The sequence below is a fragment of the Podarcis muralis genome, chromosome 12, assembly GCF_964188315.1.
Source record: "Podarcis muralis chromosome 12, rPodMur119.hap1.1, whole genome shotgun sequence".
NCBI classification, from domain to species: domain Eukaryota; kingdom Metazoa; phylum Chordata; class Lepidosauria; order Squamata; family Lacertidae; genus Podarcis; species Podarcis muralis.
In genome coordinates this window covers 43,514,761-43,541,181 of record NC_135666.1, presented here as the reverse complement: position 1 = coordinate 43,541,181, position 26,421 = coordinate 43,514,761, and the positions used below count along the sequence as shown (strand labels likewise).

General features: G+C 44.5%; 1 protein-coding gene across 4 annotated transcripts in view; it reads right to left on the bottom strand.

The window, feature by feature from the left end:
* Nucleotides 1-25,148, bottom strand: part of RBMS3 (RNA binding motif single stranded interacting protein 3) — a 749,106-nt gene extending 723,958 nt beyond the window's left edge. For 2 of the 4 annotated variants that reach the window (XM_077916334.1, XM_077916335.1), the window contains exon 1: nucleotides 24,192-25,147. In XM_077916334.1, coding sequence (XP_077772460.1) covers nucleotides 24,192-24,380 — 189 coding nt within the window. In that variant the 5' untranslated portion in view covers nucleotides 24,381-25,147. Of the gene's footprint in view, nucleotides 1-24,191 lie in introns of all 4 variants that reach the window. The other 2 variants (XM_077916336.1, XM_077916337.1) reach the window with 2 other exon arrangements.
* Between the last annotated feature and the right edge of the window lie 1,273 nt (nucleotides 25,149-26,421).

Genomic DNA, 26,421 nt, shown 5'->3' with positions numbered 1-26,421 from the left:
TTGTAAACTCTACATAATCTCCAACAGGCTTTGGTGGTGGGGGGTGTACATTCTGTGTATTCTCTAGGCAATATGCACTTTCTCCAGTCAGTATGTGTTGTCTCCAAGAAACACGCCTTTTTTTCTTATATGTGGTTCAGCCTAATCTTACAAGGCCTGCGACATACCCTGCACAAGGGGGGTATAAGATATAAAACATACAATTTGGGCAATCTCATAGTGAGATGTTGAAATTGTAGCAAAGTCGTAGACATCAACACCAAAACATTCAAACACAGGAAAGAGAGTTATTTCACACAGAATCTTTTTTGTTTTAATTTACATTGTGATTGTTCGATTGTAGTCCAAATTTTTGCTCTTTCTAACCTTTACGGCTTTACCATTTTATACTTAACGTAACATCAGTCAATGTCAGTTGTTGGGCAGTATAAAAAAGACTGCTAATAAACAAATAAAGCAACCAATCCTAATCCGGTAATGCAGCTCAATCAATCAATCAATCAAACCTTTATTGCATTAGCATACAGCCATAGCAGGATAAGACAAAAATGCTAGAGACAAGCAACCAAACAAAATTCAAAGCGATATTACTGGCGTTGTGACATTTAAATTACCCTAGGACAATAAAGTAAAAGTTTAGTTGCCAGCGCCGGGAGTCTAAAATGCGGATGTATATAAAGCATATAATGGCCCCAAAATAGGCTCGGCACATTAGGTTAAGAGGTAATAAAAGAATTAAAACAGGTCCAGGTCTAGAACACACTACCCAGTCAGAGTAGCCCTGAGTTTCAAAGCCTGCACTATAAAGATTGCCACCCCACGTGAAATTTGGGGATTTGCGTCCACAAGAAGCGATTTCAAACAGTCTTCCTTAGATGTGATGGTGGACGGGATCAAGAGGAGGAGCTTAGTTCTTATTGGCTCATAGATAGGGCAGTAGAAAAAGAAATGTATGAAGTCCTCTACTTCGTTCATTGTGCATGGACATAGACGCTGAGTAATAGGGGTCTTAGAGTAAATCCCCTGCAAGAAGGCCGTGGGTATAGAATGGAAATGCAACTGCCATCACTGCTAACGGAATTTATCAAACGCAAATTCAAGGACTTTTAAATGATGAAGACAGAAGCCAACATATTTTAGACCAGTCCTGAGGCTGCTCTGCTATTAAAGGGGAAGAAGTGAGTCCAACAGAGACCAAATTTAAGCTAGGGGAGGCTGGCACTGTGCCATTACATTGCTATTAATACCACTCAAATGCACTGAAAATGTACTGAATGGCACTTGATGATCTCATGTGAACAGACATTAGTGCCAGATTAGGAATGCTACTCAGGCCCACTAAAGATATTGGAACTGTGTGCTCTGTGCAGCAGCGCTAAGACAATTACTATAAAACAGAGAGGGAAAACTTGAAAGAAATTTGGTATTTGTGTTTTCTCTTCTTTCTTTTCTTGCTGTATCAATTAAAAAAAGAAAAAAGAAAGTCATACCAAGCAGCAAATAATACAAAATATTAAACTCTAGGGAAAGTAAGAGAGCCGTATTAAATCACAGCACAATACAGGATTAAAAGTATCAGATTTTAAAAGTCGCTGAGGATAAAAAAGTCTAGTACCAAAAAGACATTGAAACACATCACAGGCAAGCCTCTCTGGGCAGGATATGCCATAAACAAGGGGCCACTGCTGATAAGGCCCTGGTTTTGTTTGTTTGTTTGTTTGTTTTTTGTTTGTTTTTGTTTTTGTTTGTTTTTGTAAGTACAAGGTATGCAATATCAAACCTTACGGAAGCACTTCGGTAAGGCTTCCACTGATGATCTCAGGGCACCCACAAGGACATGCAACGAGAGGCAATCCTTCAGGTACCATGGTCCCAAGCCATGACTCTGATGCTGATCTATCTAATCTTCTAATCTAATCTAACCCATCTAATCTTAGAGCAATCTTTTACATTGTTTTTAGCTCTACATTTAATGGTATACTTAACGTATTTTCCTGTGTTTTATGTGCTGTGTTTTCTTCTTATCTTCTCTACCGGTCATTGACCGAAATAAAATAAATACATTTCCACATCAGTTTTTTTTTTAATCCCCATGAAAAATGTTAAGCATTTTGGTTCCAATTCCTAATTCACATGGGTTAATATGCAATTTTGCCTAATATACACATTATTGCAATGCCAGTTCTCCAATACAGTGCATTGTGTATGGTTCTTTTCGGTAATATATGCATTTTATTGACACTTCTATACACATTTTTGGCTGGAGAGCTGCTTGCAAAATTTGGAGAAGTGGGAATTTCAAAGGCTGTTTCAGTTCTATTGATTTGGAAAGTGCAAATAAGGTGGGTTTGCTTTTAATTAAGAACTGAATTAAAAACCCCCCTTCCTTACTTAAGAGTAGACATGTACAGGATTGTGCTATAAATCTCTCACCAAAGTCATAGCTCTCCCCCTCCTTCCTTCCCAAATATAAAATCCGATGCAATAATATTTCTCGCCCTTCCTCACTTTGTTATTAAATCTTTCTTGAATTACTGTTCTGTATTTTTGCCTTGGGCCTTGAAACTGATGCATAGTGGTGTTTTGGCAGGGAAAGAATAATCTGCAATATTTCTAACAATATAACTTCTAATTAAAAAATGGCTACATCTGCTAATTAATATGTTTCCAACAGAGAATCATATGTGCATATGCTCCAGCACTTAGAAATACCTGTCATTAAGATTGCAAGAGTTTCGATTCTATTTAATCCTCAGACAGAATCTAAACCTCCACAAGGACAGACAGCAAGGCGGGGGGGGGGGGGGGGGGACGGACTGGGCAATTATCTACAATAGCTCTCAATCCAATAACTGGGAGAACCCAGCATGGGGTGTAGGATATATGATATATTGCTGCATCTGCAACTAAGCACAACAAGGACTCATTTTAAAAAATTATTTGACAGCAATTGTTCTTTTTAAGCATTTCCTGAACCAGAATGATCGGCTAAAAATTGAATATAACCATTCCTAAAGATTATGAAGAGTTTGAAGAAGAGTTTGGATTTGATATCCCACCTTTCACTCCCTTTAAAGAGTCTCAAAGCGGCTCACAATCTCCTTTTCCCTTCCTCCCCCACAACAAACACTCTGTGAGTTGAGTGGGGCAGAGAGACTTCAGAGAAGTGTGACTAGCCCAAGGTCACCCAGCAGCTGCATATGGAGGAGCGGGGACGCAAACCCGGTTCCCCAGATTACGAGTCTACCGCTCTTAACCACTACACCACACTGGCTCTCTTAACTTATGACATGAGTTAAGTATTGGGAATTTAGGAAAACTGTTCCGGTTGCCTCACCTCAGAAAGGGGATCGTAGAACTGGAAAATGTTCAGAAAAAGGGCAACCAAAACGAGGTTGGAGCAACTCCCCAAGAACATAAAGTTGTTTAGGACTACAACTCACCGGGGCTGCTGGGAGTTGTAGTCCCAAACATGTGTAGGGCTACAAGGTTGCTGATGGCCTGCTCTAATGCTATCTCCAGAATCAGAGACAACATGCCTCTGAATGCTCATTGCTAGGGAACAGCAGTGCCCTCATTTCCCACTTGTGGGAGTTTCCTGGGTGCATCTGGTTGGTAAAGGTAAAGGACCCCTGGACGGTTAAGTCCAGTCAAAGGTGACTATGGGGTTGCAGCACTCATCTTGCTTTCAGGCCGAGGGAGCCAGCGTTTGTCCACAGACAGCTTTCTGGGCCATGTGGCCAATGTCTAAACCGCTTCTGGAGCAACAGAACACCATGACGGAAACTAGAGCGCTTGGAAGCACCGTTTACCTTCCCGTCGCAAAATGGTCTATTTGTCTACTTGCACTTTGACGTGCTTTCAAACTGCTAGGTTGGCAGGAGCTGGGACAGATCAATGGGAGCTCACCCCGCCATGGGGATTCAAACCGCTGACCTTCTGATCGGCAAGCCCAAGAGGCTCAGTGGTTTAGACCACAGTGCTGCCTGTGTCCCTAGTTGACTACACTGGAAAACAGGGTGCTGTTCTTCTTATGTTCTCAAGTGAAACTGCATAGCTTTAATTAAAGCAAAGAGTTCCAGCATACATCACCTACATTCATCTGCTTGCCTGCTTGTTTTCAGGTTGAATTTGAAGCGCTAGTATTAACCTTGAAAGCTTTCAATGGTTTAGGTTCCAAACCACCTGCCCCCATACAAACCTACCCATAGTTTAAGATTGGAGGCCCCACTATCTATCCCATTCATACAGGATGTTAAGCAGGTGAGTACAAGAGGCTACAGGGACACGGGTGGCGCTGTGGGTAAAAGCCTCAGTGCCTAGGGCTTGCCGATCGAAAGGTCGGCGGTTCGAATCCCCGCGGCGGGGTGCGCTCCCGTTGCTTGGTCCCAGCGCCTGCCAACCTAGCAGTTCGAAAGCACCCCCGGGTGCAAGTAGATAAATAGGGACCGCTTACTGGCGGGAAGGTAAACGGCGTTTCCGTGTGCTGTGCTGGCTCGCCAGATGCAGCTTTGTCACGCTGGCCACGTGACCCGGAAGTGTCTCCGGACAGCGCTGGCCCCTGGCCTCTTAAGTGAGATGGGCGCACAACCCTAGAGTCTGGCAAGACTGGCCCGTACGGGCAGGGGTACCTTTACCTTTACCTTTACCTACAAGAGGCTACAGCAGGCATCCCCAACCTTCAGCCCTCCAGATGTTTTGGACTACAATTCCCATCATCCCTGACCACTGGTCCTGTTAGCTAGGGATCATGGGAGTTGTAGGCCAAAACATCTGGAGGGCCACAGGTTGGGGGTGCCTGGGCTAAGGCTTTCTCAGCTATGGAACACCAGGGGATTCACCATGTTCCCTCTTGTCCCCATCAGAAGGTAAGAGCATCCCACTCCACACAAGGAAGTCAGCTACATCGGTAAAGAAAAACTGCTTTACATGCGTTATAACATGCGTAATTGGAATCGTGTGTGTGTGTGTGTGTTTTAACTTTGGGTTGTAACCAATGCAAGTGCTACTCAAAGAAGCCCCACTGAAATGAATGAACCTAAGTTAGGGCTCACCCATGTTTCCACTTGTCCGCTGCCTAGAAAACACGGAGCTGTGCAGCTTTCCACTTGCCCTGTTACTTTCACAGGGAAAACCCACTCTTTAGAGAGCTAAATCGAAGCAAATGTCAAGTTCAAGAAAACACAAATTGCTGTTTGCTCCGATAGAGTAATAAACAGGGGAATGCAACGGGACGAGAGGAAGTGTGGATAACCCCTCTGTCGTGTCCATTAACTTCATTCGGTCTGCAACCCTATATAATTTATTTGGGGGGTTTACTTTATTGCAAGTTGCTTTGGTTATTATTTTAACAGAGAAGTCTGATGCAATTATTAGCGATGCTTTGCTAAAGTAAACAGCCAGGGACTCTCATCTCCTGCGATAAAACAATGAAAGGAAGGAGCTAGTCAAAGCCGTAATCAGTTGTGCTTGCAGCAACTGACTTTTCAACGCACCCACCCACCCGGTTTTACTGGCAACTGCAAATGGAGAACGGTGCACCTCATTAATGTCTTGATCCCTATTATGATCACATGGCATAAAGCTTATTGCAATTACCGTTCCTTGGTTGGCGGAAGCAACCACCATTTTAAATAGAGTCACTGAGTCAGACAGGGTTTCTAAATTATTCTTATTGACTATAATTTTCAATTAGAGCAAATAAAAGCATTAAATGACCTTTAACCTGGTTTTTGCTCTAACAGATGAGGGCTAAATTTATTGTGACAGCCCCTAATCACAGGCAGCGCTGCCTGTGATTCAATGGGCCTGGTATCTCAGCCACTGAAGGCTGAGCTGGTTAGGCTGTTGCGTGTTCAGACCCAGAAACCTCCCCCCTAAATAAATTCACGCTTGACTCAAAGCAAAAGCACTCAGGGGCCGAAGGCCCCATGGGGCAAAAGCCCCTGTATAGGGGAGGAAAGGGAAAGGAAGGGGAAGGAGCAAAATTAACAAAGGAGGGCAAAGGAAATAAATTGGATTTGGGAAAGAAGGGGAAACGGAAAGATATCACCAGGACGATCTGTCGAAGGTAAATCGCTCTCTCTCGGCTGCACAGAGGACATGCTGTTGCTGTTCCAAATGCACGCGCCGAAAGAGGAAGCTCTGGGTCACATGCATGGGTATATATAGGTCCCTCAATCCGTTTGGACTGCGCCCCATTGGCCAGATTGAACCCAGCTTCGAGGGACCTACCAATTGGGTGTTGTGGCTGACCAATCTTACCCACCCACAACGCAGGGGTTCAGTTTTCAGGTCTCACTGCAACACATGCCCTTTTTAAGGGAGGACACGATTTACGGGAGGAGGTCATATTAGAGAGGAACACTTGCTAGTTTTGTAGAGTGGAGGCCTTTTCAGGTGACAAAACTGACACTGCTGTTGCGCACAGCTTTACTATTGCCTCCAAAACAATTGTTCACACTGAATGCACCGTTCTCCAAGCCTTAGGGCGGAATGAGATGTCACAAGAGACACAGCACAGCTACAACCCATTAGCTTCTTCACTCCCTCGCAATATCTGGCTCCATGACTGCCAATGTACAGCAATCATTGTATGTTCTTGGACTCCAAAACCTATCAGCCCCAGACTGCATGTCCAATGCTCAGGGATGATAAGATTTGTAGTCCAGATATATCTGGAGGGCACTATGTTGGCTGTCCCTGGTCTACCTTACCCCAGACATCACGTCATTGCACTGTATATTGTTGCAAACTCCTACTAGCCAATCATACACTGCGTAGCACGATGCTGTCATGTTATGGCTTGTGTTAAACTTAAATATTGTCAGATAATGACAATGTCAGATAAGGTATCATATAAGTTCCACTCTTACTGCTTGGTGTAGTGTGAATATGTGTATTTTGGTGACTGTATTATTATATGGCAGGGGATTGCAATGTTTGTGAGATTTTCATGACATACAGTGGTACCTCAGGTTACATACGCTTCAGTTTACAGACTCTGCTAACCCAGAAATAGTGCTTCAGGTTAAGAACTTTGCTTCAGGATGAGAACAGAAATCGTGCTCCAGCGGCACGGCGGCAGCAGGAGGCCCCATTAGCTAAAGTGGTGCTTCAGGTTAAGAACAGTTTCAGGTTAAGTACGGACCTCCAGAACGAATTAAGTACTTAACCTGAGGTACCACCGTACCTAATTTGTGTTGCATTAGATGTATTTTGGTGGTGTTTGTTTTGTGGTTCTGAGTTGTTCTACTGAGGAACACTGTTCAGAGGCATTTAATAACAGCTACTTAAAATGTGAGAATATTATTATTATTATTAGCAGTAGCATTCTTTGATTTTGAACGTGGAATTTGCATTGCATTTCTTCTACTGCTTCTCTTTTTTTGTGGGTATAATGTTATTAGCTTCTAAATAATGATTCGGCTTCCACATGCGTCTCAAGGAAGTTTACAAGGAAGTCTACTGACTTTTCAACGCACCCACCCACCCGGTTTTACTGGCAACTGCAAATGGAGAACGGTGCACCTCATTAATGTCTTGATCCCTATTATGATCACATGGCATAAAGCTTATTGCAATTACCGTTCCTTGGTTGGCGGAAGCAACCACCATTTTAAATAGAGTCACTGAGTCAGACAGGGTTTCTAAATTACTCTTAAAGACTATAGAAAAACAGCTAAAAATAGTTTTGATACGAGTGCAAAATAAAAATAAAAATTAAAGACAGATTTTTACAAGGAATGCAGAATGCGCACCTACAGCACCTAAGACCTTTTCCTCCAGCTGGAAATGCTTGTCAAAGCAAAAGTGTAATGTAAACACCGCATTTGTAAATTGCTTACGGATTTCTGTTGAAATATGAAGAGGTGTATACATTAATTAATTAAATATATAAAACAATTCTCCTTGGGAAAGACATTGTATTAATGGGACACAAGCTATAGAGAAAAATGTACCATGTGTCAAGCTCTTTATAATACACACACACACACACACACACACACACACACACACTGGCAGCACTTTGTTCATTTTTAGTTGCTCAGCTGCACATTTTATGCACCTGTCACTTTTTGTTCATTTTGGGACACCGCACTGTGCTGTATCATAGATATATAAAAGAAATGAAAATGCTCATAAAATAAGGAACAGGAAACAGAACCACAGGAAATATTTCCTGTCTGAGTTAACACAGGCTTCCTGATAGCATTCCTGTACTGTGTCCAAGGTTGGTAAGAGGGCAATGCAACTAAGTGATAAGCCCACTGTACCAATGCCATGGGATACAGGAATGTGGGGAAGGGGGCAAAGGAGATGGGGAGCCAACAGGTGAGCCGCTAGAGGGAACAGCTGACTGGCTGTGGAAACCGTGGGTGGCAGGCCGGCTCTACCATTAAGCAAAGTGAGGCAACTGCCTTGAGTGGCTGATGTGAGGAGTGATGAAAAGGCAATCAATTGTTTACTTTCCCTGCCAGGGAGGGTGAGGGTAACACGCTTGCATAATTTTATGCCTCAGGCGGCAATACCGTTTGATCAGCCTTGGGTCTCATGCACCTTGACTTGCAGAACACGAGAGCGCCATTTTCAGCTCTGTCTCAGACGGCCTTGGTGGCCGAGATGCTTTTCTGGTAGTTTGGCAGGAGAGGTAGGGAAAGGAGTCTGGGGCTACAGGCAGCAGCGCCCGAAACATTTCCTCAGCCAGGAGCAAAGACTGAAACCCACTCGAAAAGCAAGGCAGAGCAAGAGCCCACTCAGTAGAGTGTAGGGATTGGAAAAGGAAATGGGAACCAATTTAGAGGACTTCCTGTAAGTGGCATATGGAGGGTCTCCTGAACTGCTTTCTCAGCAAACATGGAAGCATGAAGGAAAAGACCAATAGGTGCTTCTTGACTTCTGAAACCTTGGACAACCAACTGGAGCTTGCTGTGTGAAGAGAGTTCTTTTGAGGGCTGCAAGGTAACACAAAGCCTACAACATTGTCTATGTAGATTTTATAGGTGCCATGTTTTCTCATACTCCAGCATGGCGCAAAAACAAAAACCCACAATTTATGCAGATGAAGGGGGTGGAAATATGCAGATATGGAAAGGCTTGGTTTTCAATGGCTCTCTTTTCAACAGCCAAAGTGAACAATATGCAGTGGATAGAACCAATTTGGCCAGAATTGTCTAGCCAACTCCACCATTAGGCAGACAAACACAACTACCCCGGACAGCAGATGTTGAGGGGCAGCAGCAGCCCCCAGGCACCCCTCTCTGTTGCCATGTGCAGCCTCAGGGGCGGTGGAGGACGCTAGGCGAACGAGTAAAGATTAAAGTGACAGTCCAGTCTGCTTCTGTACACAGAAAGGGGAGGAAGAACCATTTTGCCCTGTGTTCAGGCAGCAAAACGTCTTCAGCCGGCCCTGTGAAAGTCTAGTTTCATCCAGAAAAGCCATCACTGCCTTTTGACTAATTCAGCGCTGCATGTTCAGATGGAGTGTCAAAGAAAAACATTGCGCTGTCAGTGCCTACGGAATAGAAATTACTCACTTTATAATCTCCCAAATTTCTCAATTTGCATAAAAATAACGATGCTGTTGCCAAGGTTTTCAGGCTGAAATACTAAGTTAGATAGTCCCGCTATATATTATGGCAGACTGATTATTGAATATAAGATGAGCTCTGAATGCACCCCATAAATTCAAATTTAGGAGAAATCCCTGTATACAAATTAGAGCGGAGCTTCACCTGTGCTTGGGAGTTTTTGCTTTTTGCAAAGCCTGGGTTGCCACCTATGTAGCCGTACTGAAATTATAGACAGCATGGGTGTGCATTAACAGCAAGATCCTGTGTATGGGTTTGCTCAGAAGTAAGTCCCCCTGCTTATTCCCAGGTAAACGTACCCTGAAATGCAGAAATGGATATGTTGCAACAATTTCTAAAAAATAGGTAGGCACTCATCCCAAAGAGGTGCTGGAGGAAAGGATTCCTTAAGCCCAGAATGAATGAAAACATTTGACTGAAATGTATGTATGTATGTATTTAAACTGTAATATTGTTGTGGTCAAAGGAATCCGGCCTCCTGTTCAGATTCCTTACCAAATGCCGATAAAAGAGGGGTTTTCACTTCCCGCAGCCTGTTTGATATACCACAGACATTCCCGCACATGACATTAGGGCACAGCGTTGAATGCACATTAATTTTAAACATGTTAAACTCGGTGCAGTACATCAATATCGACATCTGACATTTTATGTGACCCTCCTATGCAAAAGGAGGAAGTGCTCGGAACATGAAAGAGCTTATTCTAATGGAAAAGCTTTTTAAGACATATCACTCAAAAACGCGCTATTTCTTGTGACAGTTTCAACTTCAGAACATGGCTCCGTATTCTCCAAGGCACTTCAAACACCTGATTCCTTTTGTTAGGCCAATATGCTGTGTGTGCTAATGACGACTCCTGTAACTGGTTGGAGACATTTTGCTGCAACTCCGCTTCCATCCCACAAGTACGTCCAAAGATGCGATTTAAAAAATAATTTAGAAAAAGCTTTGATGCAATACAGAGAAAGAGAATGCCGAAATACACCTCATTATTGTACACTTAAATAAGATCAAAATGCTAAAAATGGAAGACAAGCAGCTAAGAGTGCGAAAAATGACTCTTGGGGAATTGTTCCCTAACACTGCTCCCACCAACTCCATTCTGCATTGAGCATCTGGATTTGCCATCACTCCCAGCTTCAGCGAAAAGGTGGGTGTTATGTACTGAAGTTCTCACCCTGGGCCAGCAGGGGGATACTGTAGATAGTTCAGGTCCACATATGCAAATAAGGGATCAAAAGTGACGTTCAGTGATTGGGCAGTTACAGAAAATGGTTACTGTTACGTTCTAGTGGAGCTCTATATAAGCAGGCTGGCTGAACCCTTCAGTTCAGTTCTGTTCTGGCCTGTGAATAAACAAGAGCTGTTTGAAGAATCGCTGTGTCGTCTGATATGTTCACCCACAACTTAACAGTGGGGCTGTGGCTGCATATCAGAGCACATGGCTGGCATGCAGAAGGTCCCGGGTTCACTCCACAGCGCGGCCAATGAAAAGGAAAGGTAGAAGAAAACAGGTCTGCCTGAAATGCTGGAAGAATGCAACCAGTCAGAACAGACAAGCTAAGCTAAGAGGACAAATAGGCTGATTGTCAATATTTTGGGGGAGGGATCACAACGCACAGTGGAAATTCAAGCTCGTGCAATTAAAGTGGATGAAGGCACTCTATCACCCTAGCACAAAATTTTATTTTTTTTAAGGATTTCCTGTGTTTTTACACTAAGAAGTGCAGGGTGGACAAATGATAAATAGGAAAATGTATATACACTGGGAAAACTAACCAGGATGAATGTCCATTGTCATATAATGTCCCTGCAAAACAAATCAGGACGAATGCTCAGTACAGAGCGGGCACAGTCTTAACTTTGCACAAGCTTTGTGCAGGCAAATGAGGATGAATGCTCAAGTAAGCAGGTTGTCTGGAGGCAACTTCTTATGTTACAAAGAGGTGTGCCAAGAAACCTAGCCCAGAGCTGGTCGGCGCAAAAGCACTTTGACGGAAAAAGACCATCTCAACACACACCTTGTTTAGTCCTTATCACAGAGCTTGAATACTCCAGTTACAGAAATGTGGGTGGTAACGACGACCCTTGAGCAGTTATTGCCAATAGGGGGTTTTGTTGTCATTGTTGTTTAGTTCATTAAATTTATAACCTGTCTCTTCCGTTTAAATAGCTCAAGGCAGCTTGCATCAAACAACCCACTCCAACTCTGCAAGCCTAAATTAAGATTACCAGCGGAAGCTATAAAGTGCCAGACCCTGCACACACACACACACACACACACACACACACACACACACACAGACATACAATCATGATGTGCTGCCTTCTTCCATGAAAGCAGAGGTGACCACTGACCCCTACATCAGCCCTTCCTGAACCCAGAGGTATCTATCTATTTAAAATCATTTATCATAAAATATATCCAATTTATCTATTTTATTTATTTCATAAAATTTATAAACCATTTGATTCTACCTCAAAGCAGTTTATCAAAAAGGTAAAACAATAAAATCAAGGAAAGATGTTTGCTGTGTGTATATCTGCTTAAAGGCTTCAGACAGATATACACACAACAACAATTGACTTAATATTTCCGTTTTGCTCTGTTTACCATTCATCACCATTTGTACACAAAGCAGCACGAATAAAAGATAAATATAGATATAGATATAGAGATATGTTTGTGTGTGTGTGAGTGTGTCTCGCGTCACAAGGGACAAAGGTGTAAAACTGCCAGACGACCCAGGAATCCAAACCTTTCATTCTCAATCTAAACATAATATGAGATTTTGTGAAAGGACAAGGCTATGGGCTGATTGTAAAGTAGGGATGAAGAAGAACCCAGTGCTCTCCTGCTGTAAATCAAACACAACTCCCATCATTCATGCATTCATACTGAACTCCCACAAATCCTGAGCACTGGTTTTGCTGGCTGGGTCTGATGGGAGCTGGAGCCTAACAATATCCTGAGGACCACAGGTTCCCCATCCTTGACCAGATGGGAAAAGTCTTCCTCTTATAGGTGTTCTCCTTCCATCGTAGAAAGGAATGCTTTCATCAGAAGAAGAGGCTTCTGTTAGAGGAAGGGAACCTATCCTACGTATACAGTGGTACCTCAGGTTACATATGCTTCAGGTTACATACGCTTCAGGTTACAGACTCTGCTAACCCAGAAATAGTGCTTCAGGTTAAGAACTTTGCTTCAGGATGAGAACAGAAATCGTGTTCCGGTGGCGCGGCGGCCCCATTAGCTAAAGTGGTGCTTCAGGTTAAGAAGAGTTTCAGGTTAAGAACGGACCTCCAGAACGAATTAAGTGCTTAACCTGAGGTACCACTGTATAGGCCCCATACTACTAATGCATAGCACTCACTTTCCTTACCACGTGGTATCAGGTTCACCACGTTAAATATTTCCATTTGCCCCTGAGATTCTCTAGCTGAAGGAAGGAAATATGGCCATATATTCTATTTCGTGCAGTTAGATCTACCGTTGTATATTCCTTACACATTAGTAGCATCATTTAGCCATGATTTCTCAACTCCCGTTCCCTAAGCAGACTTTTGTTCTTGAATTCCCATGGAAGGCAACACGCTGCAGTCGGTAACAAGTGGACAGTTAGCGACAACCCTGGACTGCAGCTCCCTTGCCCTTGCTCAGCTGTGCATCCTGAAGGCGTTAATGGGTTTTATTTCCACTCACTCTGATCTTGGGCCACACAAAGCGTCTTGCTACTGGCAGCGCTGAATAGAGGATCAACCTCTATGTGGATGAAAATTGTACCCTTTTTTTTTGCGCTAGATAAAGAAAGATTGCAGAGGTAGACATGAAAGTAATGAGCTACAGTGGGGCACAAAGTTTCGCTCCTAAGCAAGGCAGTACTCCAAATGCTCACTAATAACTCTAGTCATCACTCCCTCTGGACCTTATACTCCTGTGCCTTGATATAAGTTATAGACTCATTTGGCCACTGAAAATTAGAAACATGGGAATCTGCCTTATTCCAGGTCAGACTAGTTGCCCATGTAACCTAGTACTGCGCATTCTGACTGGCAGCAGCTTTCCAGGGCTTCAGGCACAGGTATTCCCCTTCCCTTGCTACAGGATTTCTCCAACTGGGGATGCTGGGGTAGGGATTGAACCTGGAAGTATCTAGGAAACACACTATGGCCCTTCCCCATAATAATGATCCAGGAAACCAAAATGTTTGTTTACAAAGCTACTGTACTACCAACCTTACTGTATGCTTGTGAAACATGGACCACTTATAAACGCCATCTCCAACTCCTCGAAAGATTCCATCAACGGTGTCTCTGAAAATTTTTACACATCACTTGGGAAGACAGGCGAACTAACACCAGAGTACTGAAAGAAGCAAAGATCACCAGTGTGGAAGCGATGATTCTTCAACATCAACTTTGTTGGACTGGTCACGTTGTGCGGATGCCTGATTGTCGTCTTCCAAAGCAGCTACTCTATTCCTAACTTAAAAATGGAAAGCGTAATGCTAGCGGTCAACAAAAGAGGTTTCAAGACTGTCTCAAGGCAAATCTTTAAAAATGTAGTATAAACATCAATAATTGGGAAACACTTGCCTGCTAGCGCTCCAATTGGAGAACAGCCTTTACCAAAGGTGTCATGGGTTTTGAAGACCCTTGAACTCAGGATGAAAGGGAGAAACGTGCTAAGAGGAAGGCACGCTTGGCAAACCCTTACCATGATCAACTCCTACCCGGAAACCAATGTCCCCACTGTGGAAGGACGTGTGGATCCAGAATTGGCCTCCACAGTCACTTACGGACTCATTGTTAAAACCGTGTTTATGGAAGACAATCTTACTCGCCTGTGAGCGATCGCCAAAGAAGAAGAAGACCCCAGATGAACCCAGAACAGACAAATGCTCAGCAGGAAAATGGCTTTGCTATATTTTCACAGGCAGGTTTGGAGGTTTTCTGCATGAGAAAACAATTGCAAGGATTACATGCAGAGAAGCATGAGCTTCTCCCTTGCACGCACACACATATTAAGAAGCTTTTGTGTATCTCTTGAGTGAGTAGCGGCAGACAATGGACCGGATTTCCCTCAATATCCTTATCAACTATGTATCTTCACTTCCTTTGTATTGAATGATGACACCCTATTGAGCAACTCACTCTTTGGGAGAAGTTAAAGCACAGGAATAAACATACTTCTCTCTCCCAGCCAGGGACCCGCTTGGCATCATGCCTTTGTCTTGGTTTCAAGTTGGGGGGGGGGGCAGTTTATTTATTATCTGGCCAGATACACTCTGCAGAAGTTTGAGAATCCCACAATTATAAAAAATTCAAAGCAGAGGATGCTGCATGCCAGACAGGTATTAAAGACACACACAAAAATATCATAGAAGCAGTGCTCCTGCAGCCAGAGTCTAGGGAGATCTGAGCTGTATAATTTTTTATTTTCTTTTGCGAGTACCTACACCAGTTACTGAAGGGACGCGGGTGGCGCTGTGGTCTAAACCACAGGACTTGCCGATCAGAAGGTCGGCGGTTCAAATCCCCGCGACGGGGTGAGCTCCCATTGCTCTGCCCCAGCTCCTGCCAACCTAGCAGTTCGAAAGCACGTCAAAGTGCAAGTAGATAAATAGGTACCACTCTGGCGGGAAGGTAAATGGTGTTTCCGTGCGCTGCTCTGGTTTCGTCAGAAGCGGCTTAGTCATGTTGGCCACATGACCCGAAAGCTATCTGCGGACAAATGCCAGCTCCCTCGGCCAGTAAAGCGAGATGAACGCCACAACCCCAGAGTCGTCCGCGACAGTCAGGGGTCCCTTTACCCTTTACACTGATTACTGGCTATTGCATTTCCATGGGATGATAAATATCCCAGCAACACAGAAGCAATCTGGAACCTAGCAACACCATCCCAAACATTACTCAGAATTAGGTCCCACTGAATACAAAGAGACTTGCTCCCGTGTAAATATGCTGAGAATTGCAGCCTAAGTACATTCTCATATGTGATACACTAACAGCACAATCTTATGCACTGGACTATTGGGTTGTTATTTTTATTTTTATTATGTATTTTGTGGTTCTATATCTTGATTTTATTCTGTGAACCACCCTGAGACACACCCCCCCCAAGGTATAGGGTGGTATATAAATTCAATAAATAATAATAAAAATAATGTCTACTCAGAAGTAAATCCTCCTGACTTCAGTGGTATTCTCAGATAAATGTGCACAGGACTGCAATCTACGAAGCACATTTAAGACACTTTCATTAATTTAGCGTCACAAATGAATGCTGTATATACAGGAGGAAATTTAGAAGAAAAACTGGATATAAATTCCAACGAATAGCCCATTTAAAACATTGCTGATTTAAACCTCAGGTGTGGAATAGATCCTAAGTTGTTCAATGCAAGCACAAAAGACCTGAAATCTCTTCAGAACTACAGAGCAACATTTTCAAAAGCATTAAACACTAATTGGTGTCCATCTGTTCCAAGCTGGTGGACAGCTCCTGCATTCTAGTTCTTTACTTTGGAAGACGAACTGCACTACTTTTATCAGAAATTATATTAGGAATATGCTCATATGTATTAGGGAATGTTCAAGAAGGAACTGAAGCATGTTGTTTGGACTGGAATGTAATTAGTCAAAGGCTCTCTGGCATGAAAACTCTGTCCACAAATCTCTGGTGTGTGTTGTTATTCAGCAGCAAACTACCTGTGGCATTAGTCGCTATATATAAAATCACCATGTATAGTTTAGCAGTAACAGGCAGGCATGCCACAAATGCAACTAGGCAACTTTGCACAGAAGTTAAGTCCCACTGTGCACAGGACTGCAGATGGTTGAATTTATTTCGCAAATGACGATCCCACCCTTCAATAACAGGTAGCAAGAACACTAACAATAATGAATTTTTAAAAATTCTAATAAAATCATAAAGCAACAACAACAAAAGCATTGTAAAAACAGAAGGTACAACTGAGGCCTAAACCATGGGTTGGCAAACTAAGGCTCAATTGCCTTCTAAATCTGGCCCGCAGATGGTCCGGGAATCAGCGTGTTTTTACATGAGCAGAATGTGTCCCTTTATTGAAAATGCATCTCTGGGTTATTTGTGGGGCATAGGAATTCGTTCATCCCCCCCCCCTTCAAAATATAGTCCTGCCCCCCCACAAGGTCTGAGGGACAGTGGACCGGCCCCCTGCTGAAAAAGTTTGCTGACCCCTGGCCTAAACAATCGAGTTGTGGGAGTTCCAAAGGAAAACAGAAAGAGGTTGTTGAAAAGGCGAAGGCACCAGGTGAGCTTTTCTGGGGAGAGTTTTCCAAAGACATGATGCCACAAATAAGAAGACCCTCTTCCCAGGATGTCGCCAATACACGTCAGACAGTGGGGGGCACCAGTGGCAACAGGTAATCCTTCTACAAGCCAATTCTTTTCCCCGTTAGTCCACTGCCATGCCATGCAACACTTGGGACTGAGGTTGTGGAACCCCTTCCTCTTGGTTGCCACTCAGTGGCAGTGGCTGGTACTGCAATATACCCCAACCCACCAGCCATCACTAGCGCATCACACAGCTGGCTAAGCAGAGATATGAAATCAGAACCTGCAAGGTTTTCAGAAGGTAATACTTGGATGCCTGTACAGAGATACATTTTTTCCCCCGTGGCAAAATTCCTGGGAGTGCAACTTACTTGTTCCTGCTCCTATTGCTCTAGCCTTGATCAGCACCTTGACAACAGTAAGAAGAAAATTGGGGAGGGGGGAGGAAAACCTTTGCAAGGGCAAGCGTCTATGAAGGCACAGTTATTCTCTGTAGCCTGATAAAATCAAAATGTGAAGTGAAATGGACTAGCGAAGATCAAGAGCAGCTTCTGGTCTAGTTAATTTCACTTTGAATGAAAACTGGGCAATTTTTTTTCTTGTAAATTCACACATTAAAAATGGCAAATGTCATTTCAAATGTAAGTTTCGTGTTATGGAGGGGACTGTGTTATTCACCTTGGACATTATCCATGGCAGACACATCAAAATGTAGTAGACATTTTGCAAAATGTGTATTGCAGCAGAGATTTATTCCTGCTTTTTTTGTAGGGTATCTGACTGACTGGGAAAAAGGCGACAATGGGTTGGGCTGCAGCAGGAGATACCACAACGCCTCCAAGTTTCTAAGAAGCAAGTATATGCAGACACTCAAGTAGAGGTGGAAGAGCTGGCATTTGTTCTATTAGTTAAATGCAGCTGAATTCAGGGGAGACAGACGTGGTTTTCTATTGTGGTAAGATGTGCCCTTTAAAACAATGGACATCTGCCAGCCCCTACTGAATTATACTGAAAATATCAGACTTGCTTCAGGTGCAGAATGCTCAATGAATTATTTGGTCGACATTTTTAAGGACCTCATTGGCACTTCCTGGACTAATCAAAGTCCAGCTATCCTTTAGTTTTCACACCACCAAATTTTGCAACAGAGTTATCAAGTTGAAAACGTGCAGAAAAACAGCAGATAAAATGTGCATTTGTTAATAAATTTTAATAATAATTTTTATTATTTATACCCCACCCATATGGCTGGATTGCCAGTAGTTAATACGCACACTCAAATGCCTATTTTACGATAAAATGGATACAAAAGTCTATATTCTAGGATATGATGCATCAGACAAAATGCACATTTTAGGGTAAAACGTACATTGGGGTTAAATAATACACATTCCTGGGTCATTTAAAAGTTAATCTACAGACTGACGCATAAACAAGAGAAAACAAGAGTTAAGAATGAAAAAATGCAAGACCGGGTATAAGCCAATCCATACACCCTTAGCTCCAGGGCATGAATATAAAAGCTCACGTGTTAATAGACAAAGCTGTAGTTACATTAAATGTGTGTTCTAGGGCATTCTCCATGTGGTCTGTTTCTTGTTCATTATTTCTAACTGTGCAAATGTTTATATAATCAATCTTCTCTGCACATGCATACAAACACTCACTGACACACCTCACTCCACTCTGTGATCGCCTCTGCTCAAAATAGTACCTATTTTAATGAGATTCCCCACCCCCCACCCCATTAAAATAGCATTTTCTGCACTTGCCCCAGGAATCATCATCGGTGTGAGTGGCTTTTCAAGCTTCATCCACTTATTGATCATTTGGCTGAAAAAAATTCAAACAGCTGTTCAGGCTCAGTGTGCTTCCGCAATTCTTTTCAGCGACCAAGTAATTTTTAAAAATAGTGTATTTATTAGTCCCTTTGCAGAATCCCCCAACATTGCATGAGACTTGACAAAGCCATTATGAAGTCTAACCAAAGGCTCTCTCTGCTAGTCTGCAGCATGAGCTCAATTTAAAATAATTCAGAAACGGATTCTGCAAGAACCCTCTTTTGTTAACATCATTTCTCTGCATTTGGGAGAAGCTGACGAACCAACTTCATTAGACTGAGCAAAAAAGCAATTTTGAAAAGGTAACGGAAAGACAGTGCATGGAAATAAAGAATATAGAAACAAAAGATGTCCTTCTCACAGGAATTAACTTGAAACACAGAGGTAATGATTTGCTACTGGAGATCTAACTTTCCCATGTCTTAATAGGCTTCCAAAAGAAGACACATGGCAGTGTCCACTGCAAATTGTCTTGGTGATCTAGAGTAACCAGAGCTTACGGGTCAAGGAAGGCATGCTCTATTCAAAACAGGAAATACCCTTCAAGTATTATGGATTAGCAATTATTAAATTTTGTTTAGCTCACTATTTGATACAAGCTTCAGCTTAGTTCCATGCTGGACTCCATAGTCATAGTGAACATATTTCAGTACAACCTGAACACCAGCCCTAGCCTAGTTCTGCTTGTGTTTCATCTCAACATCTCAACAGTAACTGCACAGTAACAGGAAGGAATAGGAAGAACAAGCATGGATAGATCAGAGAACAGTGTTGGTATGAAGTCTTGGAAGCCTCTAACCCAGGCATCCCCAACCTGTGGCCCTCCAGATGTTTTGGCCTACAACTCCCATGATCCCTAGCTAACAGGACCAGTGGGCAGGGATGATGGGAATTGTAATCCAAAACATCTGGAGGGCCAAAGGTTGGGGGTGCCTGCTCTAACCAATGGACAACTATTTAGACACCCCCTGTAAGACTCTGGGAGGGTCAAACTAGCAACTCTGGTAGTAGAGCCCTGGTGCCTTGCTACCAGAGGACCTTCCAGTAGCACACAAGGGGGAACGCCAGATTGACTCCACTGGTGTGCCATGCAGCCCCTGCAGCCCCCCCCCATCCAACTCACCCTCCCAGCTGCTGCTGCTGCTGCCAGGCGGCCATTGCTATGACTGCCTCATTGGGTGAGCCCTTTTCTGCTTTATCTGTCTCTCCTTTCTTTCTGACAACTCTGTTTAATCCCTAGCAAGCTGGCTACTGTCTTCTGCACTGTCAAAGAAACCACCTCCCTGAATTACTCTTTGCTGCTTCCTCCATGGCCATTCTGCTGCCTTTGAAACAGCTCCCCACCTTCTCTTCACTCAAAACTTGGGTTTGTACCTTTCTGCTTCAGCGCCTTTCTCTTCCTACCCATTAAACAGCTCACTTGATGTTTCCCATAAGAGAGAATTCCTCCTCTCCCCTGCCCATCATCTCTGTTGGGGTACAAGGCCTGGTCCCCTTCTAGTTCCTTCCCTCTCGTTTTCTCTTCCCGCTGTCAGACTTTATTCTGTATGATCTGCAAGGCAAGAGTGATGCTTCTAATGCTTATGCTAACCTGTAAAGTACGTCCAATTCGGAAGATTTTTTTAATGTCTGGGGAAGTTTTTGAAAACTACAGAGTTTTGATGAAATGCCTTGTAATGAAAAGTGTTGTTTTCTTCTGTTTAATAGTTTGAAGACTCCTTTAATCATTGATGAGCCACTTTTTGAGGTCTGCCTGAAAAGAAGTACAGTGGAATCTTGATTCTCAAACTTAATCCGTTCCGGAAGTCCGTTTGACTCCCGAAATCGTTCGAAAACCAATGCATGTTCTTTCAGCTTTCAAGCCTTGACTTGAGAATCACAGAATGGCTGAGTTGGAAAGGGACCACAAGGGTCATCTATTATAACCCCCATGCAATGCAGGATTTTTTTGGCCCAACGTGGGTCTCAAATTCACGATACTGAGATTAAGAGTCTCATGCTCTACCAACTGAGATATCATTCTACAAATCAATAGGGTTCACAGATGTTTTGAATATACCTCCTTAAATATCAACAATTCATTGCAGGTTGTACTACTATAGACTGTCTGGAAACCTTGCCAGAAACTGCAGAAATACTGTCCTGCCTCCCAGCTGCCACCTTTGAAACTACCACCACAGCCACCCTGCTTGGAAAACCAACATTCACTCGCTGCAAAGAGGGAAAATATGGAATACTTTCCTGTAGAAAGCCAGCTCTCCAGGGAGACTTAGTTTTGTCTCTCTCCAATATACAGTGGTACCTCGCAAGACGAATGCCTCGCAAGACGAAAAACTCGCAAGACGAAAGGGTTTTTGGTTTTTTGAGTTGCTTCGCAAGACGATTTTCCCTATGGGCTTGCTTTGCAAGACGGAAACGTCTTGCAAGTTTGTTTACTTTTTCTTAAAACCGTTAATACAGTTGCGACTAGCCTTTTTTGAGGTTTTTGAAGACTTTGGTGATTTTTGAAGCTTTTCCAAAACTTTTCCGAAACCGTGCTTCGCAAGACGAAAAAATCGCAAGACGAAAAATCTCGCGGAACGAATTAATTTCGTCTTGCGAGGCACCACTGTACTGTTTTCTGCACTCAAGCTTTGCAGAAGAGAAGAATTCAAAAACATGATTTTGCAGAATGTTACCTTGCTCCTTAGACCTGGATTTAAAGCCTGGCTTAAGCAGAAGTTAGCCGCATCTTATGCAAAGGCAGTATTGCAGCACATTCCTACAAATGTACTCCTAAGTAAATCCCGCTGTTTTCACAGGGGTTTACTCTAGGAAAGTATCTGTAATATTGCAGCCTTACTGACTCACTTCACAAGATAGCTTTGAGCACGACTGAAGTGAGCATCGCACAAATTTCACACTAAGAGTGCTATAGAACAACTAAGTATGCAGCGTTTCAATACACGGAAGAGAGACTATGTGTGTATGCCCATACATGTGCATGATGTATCAATTTGGAAAATGGTCCGTTTAATATTTTGAAATAAATAAAACAGAAGTGATTTAGTTGCTGACAATCAGTGGTATCCTTAAAAAAGACCTGGAACAGTTTAGCACTGGTGAAAGCACTGTAAACCCATAATTGATTAGTAGTTCCCTTCTCCCCACACCCAGTCCAAGAAACAGAGTTCTTTAGGCAATAAATAAGGTAAGTTCAGCTTTGATACCGGGCACCAAGAGGAATGCTGTCATCATGTTATTTGAAAGGCAACACCAGAGGGAAAGCTGTACTGTTAACTGTGTCAAGAAGTTGCTCACAAACACAACAGAAAACCCATCTCAGTGGAAGGCTCAATTACGTATGTTTTAATTAGCTATGAATCTCGCCAAGCATCATCAGTGTCGTCTTTTAACCTGCAGGCACACATTATTTGACTTCCTGCTACCGGCTGCTAGTAAAACATTAGGCAGAGTGCACAGTACATCTAGAAGTAACTACTGATCACTGATTTCTGCTGATGGCATGCTTTTGAAATGCTGAAGGCGTTGTCTGGCACAGCCGCCAAACATTTCAGTAGTAGCTCTCGCTGTATATTTAATTAATGCGTGCAAGCTAATATTTGAGGAATATGCACAAGCTGGAATGGTTCTGTAGGCCTGAACAGTCAAAAAATTACTAGCACTTACTAGAACACAGGACACCTTAGGAAGCTTAAGAGCAAGAATGCAAGATTGGCATTCCAGGTTTTTTGAGCGTAGGGAGGAAAGATCCTAATAGTAGTAGTAATAATATCAGCAGCAGCAATGTTAGGAAGTAACCAATACAAGTAGAGGCACAAGAATTAAATGTAGTGTTGTCAACCAACAGCCTCTAGTGTGTGTGTGTGTGAGAGAGAGAGAATTCAGTAGAATGAGTATCCTTTCCCGTTGACAATAAAAATTAATGTCCTATATAGTTGGCACATAATGTTTAATTATATAGCACAGCAAGGCGGAGGCACTCAATTGACACAGATCAGAAAAGATCTAATTCCAGGTGCAACTGGAATTTATTAAGCAATAGAGGATCTCTTGCTTCATAAACACTACTTTATTGAAGTAACTAGATTCTCTTTCCTTTGACCCATGTATAAGTTTTTGTGGCTGTTATCTGTTTCTCCATTGGTTGGTTGAGTGGCTCTTTCCTTATACATCTTTTAATACAAGCATCAGAACTCTCCCATGAATGAGAAAACTACACCATGAAAACACACCAGTTCCCAGGATAGCGCAGCCATTCATATTTAAGAAGGAAACAACCTACTACTAACGCCCCAGTCGTCCACAGCGGATAGGCAGCACACGAACTCTAATGGAACGTTAGTCAACTTTTGCAGCATGCAAATGTTTTCACTCGATCAATACTGTAGTCCACATTCACCGTTGCAGGCAAGCTTAGGCCATTGTGAGCATCTCTGCTGCAAGCACACCAGTCCTTCCATTTATGAAACCCATGCTGGGAAACATTATTGGCAAGGCAGGCATGCCTACAGACAGGAGGACTGATCAATGTGTTTCACTAGCATTATCTTTAGCAGGGACATGCTCCCCTCTCTTTGGAAGCCTGCTTCAGAGAATTCGCAGAGCAGAAGATCTATCAGCACCACCAAGGAAGGCAAGCCTGACCCATTTCTTTCAGTTTGCCAAAGGATTCTTGCTCTTGGTACAAGATGAAGCAGCCCATCTACAATGACACAGCAAGGATGTAGCAGCAAAAAAACCCCAAACCGTGCAGGCTTTCCTCCTCTCCCTTTGATATCCATTCAGCACATTCTAGGCCCGTGTTCCCTATATGCCAGAGGAGACACTTCAGCAAGGGATGTGCTGTTAAAGCAAACTTTTGAGCCAGCAGTTTTTCCTCCGTTGTCGTTGCAGTTCGTAAAGCGCCCCACCCCTCACCGCGCCCTCGACACTGGACCCAGAACAACGCCGTTGAAAAAGAACCACAATCCTTTACAGAGAAGGGTCCCACCCTTAACAAGTGGCTCTTTCAGACTTCTTAATCTTGCCTTGCCCTTAAACCACATTAGGACCGCCCTTGTCTGCGCCGAATAACTCATTGTTTTCGATTTGGGGAAGGAAGGAAAGAAAAGCAATGCATTAAAGGGGGTGGGGGATGACAAGAGCACTTCTAAAACATAAGTTTTTAAAAAATGCATACAACGCATACATTTAGGCTTAAAATCCAAGGCACCATTTCTGCACGGAGAGACGTAGGGCTCTTTTTTTTTCCCACTCCCCTTCCTCCCCCATCCACGATCATTTGCTTCCTATATCCAGATTGCTCTCCCCCACCCGCTCGACCCTCCCAGTTTCTTAAAGGCGGCTTTCCCCACCCCGCACCCCACCCCTCCTGTGCGCGCTCGGCGATTTCCGCCTCGGCAAAGGGGGAAGGACGCAGAGTTGGTGGGGGAACCTACCTTTTTGTCTTCCTTCTCGCCGCTATGCCTCTTCTCCGGCTGCTGCTGCTGCTGCGCGCTGTCACCGGCGCTTTCCCCTGCCTGCCCATCCTGCTGCTGCTGCCGCTGCTGCTGACAGCCTCCAGACCCCTGCGCGGCGTGGGGGATGGGCTCCGGGCACGGAGAAACTCCCCGAACATCCATCTCCATCTTCCAAGCCGCCGGATTTGCAAACAAAAGCAGCCAAGGAGAAAGAGACTTTCCGCCACCCCGGCGTCTCTCTCCCTCTCCAATCTCTCTCTCTTAGGATTTGATTCCCTTTCCCCGGTTATGCGCGTGCATTTATTTGGCTTGGAGAATCACTCACATGGTTCCTCTCCTGCACCGATCCGGCGCCTGCGATCTCATGCACAAACACAGACTTGAGATCCACCGGACTTTTGCAGCCAACGTGTGCGCCTCGCTGTCTTGCCGGCGGCGGGTACGGTGGCCTCCAGCCGCCCCTTAGCAGCGAAAACGCCCGCGAAGCGCGCGCGGCCCCCTGCCAGACCCAACTCCCACCGTCCTCCTCCCTCGGCGAGGATTAGAGACTTGGTGGTGGTGCTACTACCGCCAGCCGGGGCTTCCAGGCCCGGGCAAGCCTTTTGCATGGGTCTCTCTTACTGAATTTACCCCTTCCTCCTCCGACGCTGTTTCTCTTTTTGGAGAGGCGGTTAGGGGAGCCTCTGAATGGAGAAGTTCGAGGCGGCGTGAGGGAGGGAGAGAAGCCGCCGAGGGGCTTGGGGAAAGGGGAACTCGGGGGTGTCCTGAGGAGAATGTCGAGGAAAAGTTAAAACGCCTCTCGCGCGCGCAAACGCACCGCGCGCGCCCCGCCCTGTCGCCACAAGGACCCCAGGCAGGCGCGCGTAAAGGGAGCCGCTGGTTTCAGTCCCGAGTGGGGAAGAGGCTGGTTTATGAAGGAGACAGCGCCCCCCCCCGCTCGCTCCCTCTCCCCCACCTCTTCCAAGCCTCTGTGTCTCCTTGATGCTAATCTCTGCGCTGTGCCCGCGCGCGCGCTCCTTTCTCCGTGTATCTATACATATATGCGCAACTGGAGCTCCCTCTCCAGACGGCCAGCGCAGCGCATGAGGAACTGGAGTAAAGGGCGGGCGTGAGGGGGGGGAGCGCGCGCGGGTGAGAGAGAGAGAGAGACGCCCCCCTCCCCGCGCACGCGCGGCTTGATGAGCTCTCGTGATTGATTCTTCAGATTAATAGTTGCTGTTTCTGAAAGGAAGGGCGAGCCCAAGCTCAGGGGCTTCTTTGGAATGCCAGCTGTGAAAATGTGGAGTCATCAGGATGGGCGCCTCTGGGCATGTGCAGAGGGCCTCTCCTCCTCCTCCTCGGACTCTGTCCCCAGAGAGTTGCTCCGAGGTGGTCTCATACCTACACTTTAAAACCTTCCGTTTTACAAGTGTACCCCCCCCCCCAGAAAAAAAAACCAAGTGAAAGAAGCTTGTAAAGGTAAAGGAACCTCTGACCATTAGGTCCAGTTGTGGCCAACTCTGGGGTTGCGGCGCTCATCTCGCTTTATTGGCCGAGGGAGCCGGCGTACAGCTTCCGGGTCATGTGGCCAGCACGACTAAGCCACTTCTGGCGAACCAGAGCAGCACACAGAAATGCCGTTTACCTTCCCCCCCGGAGCGGTACCTATTTATCTAGTTGCACTTTGACATGCTTTCGAATTGCTAGGTTGGCAGGAGCTGCGACTGAGCAACGGGAGCTCACCCCGTCGCAGGGATTCGAACGGCCGACCTTCTGATCGGCAAGTCCTAGGCTCTGTGTTTAACCCACAGCGCCACCCAAAAAGGTAAAATGGGATGCAGGTGACACTGTGGTCTAAACCGCTGAGCCTCTTGGGCTTGCTGGTCAGCGGTTCGAATCCCCGTGATGGAGTGAGCTCCTGCTGCTGTCCCAGCTCCTGCCAGCCCAGCAGTTCGAAAGCACACTGGCGCAAGCAGATAAATAGGCACCGCTGCGGCAGGAAGGTAAACAGCGTTTCTGTGCGCTCTGGCTTCCATCACAGTGTCCCGTTGCTCCAGAAGCGGTTTAGTCATGCTGGCCACATCACCCAGAAAGCTGTCGGTGGACAAATGCCAGCTCCCTCAGCCTGAAAATCGAAATGAGTGCCGCACCAAATAGTCCCCTTTGACTGGACTTAACCATTCAGGGCTCCTTTACCTTTACCTTTTTACCGATATTAGAAACAAGTGGG